Genomic DNA, 8,833 nt, shown 5'->3' on the forward strand with positions numbered 1-8,833 from the left:
GCCAGAGGGGTATAAGTGCATAAAAGCTTATTTCGAGAGAAAAGTATTGAACTTTATTGTGTTCAACTAAATTCCATTGATATTTTATAAGAACTTCTTTAATGAAAATAATCTTTTAAAATGAAAACAAAGCATTTTAATATAATTTTCACAAAAAAAAAACGTATATTCGACGTTAATTGAGCTGATACATGTTTTTTGATTGTGACATTTATACCGCTTTGGCTCCAAACACATACAATTATACCCCTTTGCCACCAACAAATTTTCACATTCAGGTGTTTTGATCTTATTAATATTTATTTTGGTAAAAGTCAATTGATTTTTGTATAAATATAAAATATATTTTTTGCTTTTTGAAGGGAAATGTTCTCTGGTAACCTACTGTTAAGAGATTATAAATATGTATGAAGATCGACCTGGTTTGTCAATTTGAAGTCAATCTCTTCAAACAACGATTTTTCATCGGAATAAGTTTTTAAATACTTCGTGTAAGGTATTTTTGACTAAATTTCAATCATTGCATATTTTTTGCGCCTTTGCCTGATCAATTGTATCAATTGAAATTGGACTGATGAAAAAAGAGATTGACTTTCTGGAAATCAAGTTTGAGTTGGTGGCATATGATAAGGGTACATCACTTGGAAAGACTTTGGTGGCAAAAAATTCCGAACAAAAAGATGATATGTGATGATAATGCTTCTAAACAAATTCAACCCGCTCATTTTCACCATCTTTCATTTCTTCCAACTTCCTATCCATCTTTGAAAATTCATTATCTTAAGATGTCCCTAGGACATCACTTTTGACTGATAAAGCAAATAAATTCAATATCAAACATACATTACGGTGATCAATCTGTTCATAAAATTGAAAAATCTTTTCATAATGAAAAAATAATATTAAAAATATTTATTCTAGTACGTCATTCGTTGAGAATGATCTGAACTTTATAAAGCCATAATTTCAGATCAATATTTTTCTTTTAACCTAAAAAAGGTTACCTCTGGTTTCAATTGATCTTTTAAGTTCTAAAAGATATATTTTTCAACAAATAATTCCAATTAAGCAATAATGTTTATAGGGGAGATGAGGGCATAACGAGCACCCGAGGCATAATGAGAAGTCCATTTTTCTACATAAGTACGTATTTTCTTAAACAAATTTTCATGAGGACTTGTTTCGTACTACCTATAGTATTAATTTTTCACCAAAAAAGAAATATCCTTATCATATTTACAGAAATATTAAATAATAACCAGCTAGGTTCTCAAGTGACGAAAATATTATAATTTTTGAGCACCACCAAATAAGCTTTTATGACCTTTAAATCATCTTGATCTGAAATGTACGCACTGCAACATGATCTACACATTGTTTCTAAATTTTCAGCATCATAAAATTTTTGATTTTTCACTTTAATCAATTGTAAAACGCGTTTTTACTTTAATTTGTTCACTAGAGGCGAACAGAGCACTTTCAATGAAGGCATATTGAGCATTTTCTGCCGGAGAATCCAGCAGCGAATTCAACTCGATGAAGTCAACTGAATAATAGAGCTACAGCTTAAATTGTGTCGTCTGACGATTTGGCCTATTGGTTAGATGTCGGAGAGGTAATCAGTAGACTCGAGTTCGATTCCTGTTCGAGGGGATTTTTTTTTGCACATACCATTCATGATTGATTTTTTTTATTGTTACATTATACGGCTAATAGCATCAAAGAATCACCCGTCAAACAAAGCACCAGAAACATAATGTATGAACATGTGTTAATTCTTTGAATTCTACAAACAGACCTAGATTATTTTGTTTTTGCTTTGTTTGATGAATCTACGAATCACCGTTTAGTGCAATCATGATCATAAATGATAAAAGAAGAAAAAAAAATCACCTCCTCCAGGAATCGAATTCGAGCCTACTGATTACCTCTCCGACATCTAACCAATAGGCCAAATCGTCAGACGATACAAGTTAAGCTCTATTACTCAATTGACTTCATCGAGTCGAATTCGCTGCTAGCTTCCCCGGCAGAAAATGCTCATTATGCCTTCATTAATGGTGCTCATACTGCCTCGGGGGGTTTCTCATTATGCCTCTACAGTGACTGGTTTTCAGCTTTCGGCAAAATTTTTTAAAATGCATCTTTAAACGTTTTTATCTACTTTTTCAAGTTTCATCCAATTAGACAATAGACTATTTGAGTGTCGGAACACGAAACAATGATGTAATTCACATATTACAGCTGTTCTCTATGGTTAAATAAGCATTTTCCTTAAGGTGCCCATTATGCCCTCATCTCCCCTATCAATCTTTTGAGTGCTTTTTACCAATCATTGTAGGGGAGATGAGGGCATAATGGGCACCTTAAGGAAAATGCTTATTTAACCATAGAGAACAGCTGTAATATGTGAATTACATCATTGTTTCGTGTTCCGACACTCAAATAGTCTATTGTCTAATTGGATGAAACTTGAAAAAGTAGATAAAAACGTTTAAAGATGCATTTTAAAAAATTTTGCCGAAAGCTGAAAACCAGTCACTGTAGAGGCATAATGAGAAACCCCCCGAGGCAGTATGAGCACCATTAATGAAGGCATAATGAGCATTTTCTGCCGGGGAAGCTAGCAGCGAATTCGACTCGATGAAGTCAATTGAGTAATAGAGCTTAACTTGTATCGTCTGACGATTTGGCCTATTGGTTAGATGTCGGAGAGGTAATCAGTAGGCTCGAATTCGATTCCTGGAGGAGGTGATTTTTTTTTCTTCTTTTATCATTTATGATCATGATTGCACTAAACGGTGATTCGTAGATTCATCAAACAAAGCAAAAACAAAATAATCTAGGTCTGTTTGTAGAATTCAAAGAATTAACACATGTTCATACATTATGTTTCTGGTGCTTTGTTTGACGGATGATTCTTTGATGCTATTAGCCGTATAATGTAACAATAAAAAAAATCAATCATGAATGGTATGTGCAAAAAAAAAATCCCCTCGAACAGGAATCGAACTCGAGTCTACTGATTACCTCTCCGACATCTAACCAATAGGCCAAATCGTCAGACGACACAATTTAAGCTGTAGCTCTATTATTCAGTTGACTTCATCGAGTTGAATTCGCTGCTGGATTCTCCGGCAGAAAATGCTCAATATGCCTTCATTGAAAGTGCTCTGTTCGCCTCTAGTGAACAAATTAAAGTAAAAACGCGTTTTACAATTGATTAAAGTGAAAAATCAAAAATTTTATGATGCTGAAAATTTAGAAACAATGTGTAGATCATGTTGCAGTGCGTACATTTCAGATCAAGATGATTTAAAGGTCATAAAAGCTTATTTGGTGGTGCTCAAAAATTATAATATTTTCGTCACTTGAGAACCTAGCTGGTTATTATTTAATATTTCTGTAAATATGAAAAGGATATTTCTTTTTTGGTGAAAAATTAATACTATAGGTAGTACGAAACAAGTCCTCATGAAAATTTGTTTAAGAAAATACGTACTTATGTAGAAAAATGGACTTCTCATTATGCCTCGGGTGCTCGTTATGCCCTCATCTCCCCTATCAAAAAAAAATTTTTTTTTAGCATGTAAGTATGCTATAATTTAAGGTTTTGTAGACATATTTCTGGAATGAACTTGAGACTTAAAAACGGAGAAATAAAATGTAGTATGGCAAAAAAAAAATCACAACAAATATAAGATACAAGGTTTAAAAAAATCCATTTTCAAGAATTGGCTTTAACACCGAATATATTCAAATAGTTCATATTGACTTGAAATGATGAAACTTTTTGGTGTACAGTTTATGTATATCAAGCAAGGTTGCCGAAATCACAGACAAATCTGTATTATCACAGAATTTTAAGCAAAATTTCGTCACAGAATCTGTGTCACAGTAGATTGAGTCGATTTGGGGTCATTTTGGAATTCCTCAAACCCTGGGGTCTCAAAAGCTTCGTCTTGGTCCAAAACTCATCCATGATTTTTTGCAAAATTTATAAGTAACGTTTACATGAGTAAATTTGAACTTATAGGTTTGTATGGGAAAATTGAATATTTTGTACTGAAAAATCAACATCACTTTTGTTTCGTCTGTGGAACCGAGCCAGCTGAAGGTTTTTGTGCCAATTTATGAAATTGCTTAAGGAAATTTTTCGCTGAACAACTTTGTCGAAGACCGTAACTTCGTATCTTATTAGGAAAAAAAGTTATTAGGTGTTGAACAGGGGTATGTCTTTTTGGATTGATAAACCATAAATTCAATTGACATCACTGCTTGAGCCTCGCGAAGTGTTGCATGGAAAGACCCCAGGGTTTGAGGAATACCAAAATGACCCCAAATCGACTCAGTCTAGTGTCACAGAACACAGAACAAGACTGTAAGTATTTTTCAATTTGTTGATGTTTCACATGGTTTCTGCTATGAATTTCGTAGAACTAGCGTCACAGAAAACCATCACAGAATTTTAGGTTCAAATCACAGAATTCGAGATTTTTTCTATTATTAACACAGAATTTTTTTCGACAACCTTGATATCAAGGTGGGTAACTTGAAGGTGATCTAAACTCAATCGGAACTAAGAAAATTTTCTTTACGATGCGATGGCTCAAATATCTTGAATATTCATATCCGATAAGATTTCAATCCTAACCTTTTTTAGTCAAAAATATCAAAATTAATCGAACATCAATTTACTATGCTGTTTTGTGCAAGTGTATACATTGTGTTAATATGAATTTATTATCGTAATTTGAAACTTTTGGATACAAAACAGATACAAATTAATGTTGAAAAACGTGCTCAAAAATTATTCGCCGCCCCCCAGTTGAGATTAACTTCAACACCAGATTTTCGCAAACTGAATTTTTCAGTCAATGCTCCTCAAAGAGTGTCGTTAGAAAGTGTGTTAACATTTAAGTTAAATTTGAAAATGGGTTGAATATATCGTTTTTGATAAAAACCATCTTTTAGCTACTTCGATGTTAAAAACGGTATTTAAAAACCTTGTAAATATTCAAAAGAATATCAAAACTTTTCTTAGTGTTTAAAAAAAACTCTTGAACGGGTTAGTTTTTGGTTTCGTGTTGCTTGAAAATGCCGGAACCAAGGTTGCCGGAAAAAATCTGTGATTTGACGAAAAAAAAATCATTTTACTTACGAAAAATCAAAAAACATTACCAATTTTATCATATTTTTCCAACTTAAAGATAATAATCCAAAACTTATATTGACATCAATATAATGAATTTTTAAAAAAAACTTCATAATTCACTTCACTTCACATTCGCTTCCAAATTATGTGTTTTGTCACACAAATTCTGTGATGAAAATTCTTGTGAATTTATAGGTTTTTCTGTGATTGCGGCAACCTTGGCCGGAACACGCTGCAATAATTGAATGCACAATAAATCGCACCAAAAATTCGATTTTTGCCTGTCTTTCTGGTTTTTGGACCATTGTGCGTCACCTCAGAGAACATATTATTAATTATTAATTTTATTTTCGGAGTTATTAGTTAAAAAAAAGCACTGAAATTTTCGAATTTTGATTGTTGATTTATTTACACTTAAAATAAGAGTTTTTACTGTGATAGGGATGAACCTTTTGGAAATTTTCTAGTATGCACTGCTTAAAATCGGTCGAATATCCCTTTTTTCAACTTTTTTTATGGTAGTTTTACCAAATAGTGCTCGAAAAATGAGAAATTGTAGCTACGAAAGCAACAAAAACTAACGACAAATGTTGATTACTTGACATTGAATCGAAAAATACTTCACAATGATATAGAAACTGAAAAAAGAGCCCTGACTATGAATAAATTATTATACATTCCATTTCTTTTTTTTTTTTATAAATGTCTCTTCTCCATTTTTTTAGTCTTGAATGAATAAAAGTTGAAAACATTAACTGTCATTCACTTTTTCACCTACCGAAAGGTCATTAATCACATGGGAACAACGACGATGAATGAATACTAGGAGTTTTATTTTTCCATAAGCAATATTATCCAAAAGTTTGTTAGTTACATCGTTTATAGACAGCTTCTGTGGACTTATTTCCAAGATACATTCATGTTTTGTTATTTCTCCTCATTTGCCATTTAATGATGAACGTTGGCGCCTTTGTAAGGCCTTAACACTGGCCTTAAGTTTTGACATTCATTTAAATTACAACATCGTGCTTCATTATGAAATTAAAACTAATCAACTAAGAATAACTACTAGGTTCTACTCATCTATATCGGCTTTGGCAGTACTTTGGGTAGATTCGCGGCTGCGGCGGCTGCAGCAGCTAAATTTCCAAAAGCAGCAAGCGCATGTGGATGTGGCTGGGGATGCTGCAACGGATGATGATGATGGTGATGGGCAAGAGGTGGAAGTGATATCGAGGAAGTATTCTGTTCCGTCGGAGATCCTATTCTGATTCGCTTTTCCAGGGACGTTTCTTGGATTGTTTGCGAGCTGGATGATGAATTGGCGTCGTCCGGTTTCAACAGGGACTCCACGTCGAATTGTCTCTTCCGGGAAAAGCTCTCCATGGCTCCCTTTATGATGGCCTGTTGCTGTTCCATGGTTGTTGGGTACGCACATACGGCAGCTGCGGCGACCGCTACATGTGACAGGGGTTCCGTTGCCGTGGGTATATAGACTGCTGGGTTCATCACGGGAGATGACGGGAGAGCCGGAAAGAACTGCCTTGGAGAGCTGTTGTCAAAAATATCGTCGTCAGTGGATAGACCCATGTGACGACGCACTTTCCGCTGAGCTTTCCTCCGCCGGAAGTCACCTTTCATGAAGTCTTCAACGTTAGCAGGATGAACAGCCCAATAATGTCCTTTCCCGTGTGCCGAGCGTCCGGCTTTGATAAAACAGTCATTCAGCGATAGGTTATGCCGGATTGAATTTCTCCAGCCTGGTCCACGAGTTCGGAAATAACTATAATTATCTAGTATGTGTTGATAGATATCCGAAAGCACTAGTTTTTTCTCCGGCGACGTCAAAATAGCGATCGCAATCAGTCCAATGTAACTATATTGTGGTTTAGGTGCAGATGACAGTTTTGCAGCATCCGCTAACAGGGCACTAGGTCCCATTTCCGTAGGATTGTTCACATATACCGACGGTTTGAAGAACCTCGAAAGAGTCCGTGGATCTGCTACAATATTTCCATAGTTGAAAAATTGATTCGTTCGGAATCGTTCGACCATGGCATAATTATACAGCTGTAAACTGTATTGATCAAACTGCATCAAATCTGTACAGTTCAACATTTTTACTTGTCACACTTGTCACTTTTGATAAATAATTTAGTTGTTTATGATTCACTGTTGGGCTACAATTTTCACTGTTAATCAATTCAAATTCCACAATCACTAGCAAAATGTACCCGCGAACCGTAATGAACTTTCCAGATTATCGCTCGAACCTTCCACGACTTCCACACAATACACTTTGGACCGGCTGGAAATCAAACATTAACTGACTCTCGTAGCATAACCAACATTAGGCTAGACCAGGCCATTCCGTTTGGCAAAACAACAGACAAACAATCTTCCCCTGGTTTCGTCGGCGAGGTAAAAGATTTATATAAATATTTGCGCAAACAAGCCGCCAACCAATCCGAGCGCTCTGCCAGCTGCTAGGCCACTCCCCTTTGAATGGTAAAGCGACGAATCGGTGCGTCACTGCAGCCAATCAGACGAACGAATGGTGTGATGTGTAGGGAAACCAACAGTAGGCACTGCCGATGATAGATGCCCACAACAAGAAGAGGGAAGATCGCAACAGGCTGTGTGTGGGGCGCAAACATAAAAAAGCATGATTTATGTTTTGTGATCTGTACTCTCTGCTTGTTTTGTGTATATACAAAATACACAACAAAACCGAGCTTCCAATCCAAGCGAGCAAGCACAAACAACCAACTTGTTAATAAAGCTTAGTTCTTTTAGAAATGGGACACTTTCATTTACTAATAGCTCGTTAACTAGTTATTGGATATTAAAAATTTTGACAGCATTTTGTTGCCTGTAAAAAGTACTATTCGACCTATTTTTTTCAAAATTTAAAATTTATGCGTTTTTGAGATATGTACGATGCAAGAGAAAAGGAAAAAAATAATTTTGCACAGTTTCCTTTAAAATTCGTCATTATCAAATTGATAGCTGACAAAACCGTTGATTATTCAATGAATTACTGAGTTTTTGTGGTGGATAAGTATGCAAACACTGTTAATAATGTCCGCAAAGTTCAAATCAAGCATTGAAGTGAAGCACATGATCGGCAACAACGGTTAAGGATCATCAAGGAAGTCAAGTCTCATACCAGCATTTTTAATTTTCAATAAACGAAAAACCAAGGGTAGACCGCTGAAATGTCCAAAACCATTTTCTCCGATAAGCTGAAAGTGTTGCCTAGTGATGACTCATTTAAATCCAACCTCTAACAACCATTTTTTGATAGTTCCAAAGCTCTTAAGCTGTAAAACCGGTACCGAAAAAAAACGTTCAAAAATGTGGTCAAAAATAATCAAATTTGTTAATTTCGAAACAACTGTATCCACTAAAATGCTTCCAGTTTCCACTTTCCAGAGAAATATTGGACCAAAAACTATCAGAAATTGAAGATCTAGGGTGAAGCCACCTAAATTATAGATTTTACGAAGTATAAGTTGGAGAAACTGATCAATACCATGACTGAAAAAAGTGTGCGCCGGCCAATGGGAGATACCAAGAATAAAGTAGGAATTTCTTAAACAAAAAACCGTAAATATTTTTTTTCAATTTTTTTCATGAAAGATAATAACATTACCTTCTTTTTCTTCATAGAAAGTA

At 34.9% G+C, this 8,833-nt stretch overlaps 1 protein-coding gene across 1 annotated transcript; it reads right to left on the reverse strand.

The window, feature by feature from the left end:
- Positions 1-5,300: 5,300 nt before the first annotated feature.
- On the reverse strand, positions 5,301-7,463 carry LOC129738850 (fork head domain-containing protein FD5). The gene has a single exon (XM_055730157.1). The coding sequence runs from the start codon at positions 7,271-7,273 to the stop codon at positions 6,239-6,241; it is 1,035 nt and encodes a 344-aa protein (XP_055586132.1). The 5' UTR covers positions 7,274-7,463; the 3' UTR covers positions 5,301-6,238.
- Between the last annotated feature and the right edge of the window lie 1,370 nt (positions 7,464-8,833).

The sequence above is a fragment of the Uranotaenia lowii genome, chromosome 1 (genome assembly GCF_029784155.1).
Source record: "Uranotaenia lowii strain MFRU-FL chromosome 1, ASM2978415v1, whole genome shotgun sequence".
NCBI classification, from domain to species: Eukaryota; Metazoa; Arthropoda; class Insecta; order Diptera; family Culicidae; genus Uranotaenia; species Uranotaenia lowii.

Bases quoted from the DNA above. Each gene is read 5' to 3' on its own strand.
- LOC129738850 (XM_055730157.1), bottom strand. From the start codon at position 7,273: ATGTTGAACTGTACAGATTTGATGCAGTTTGATCAATACAGTTTACAG.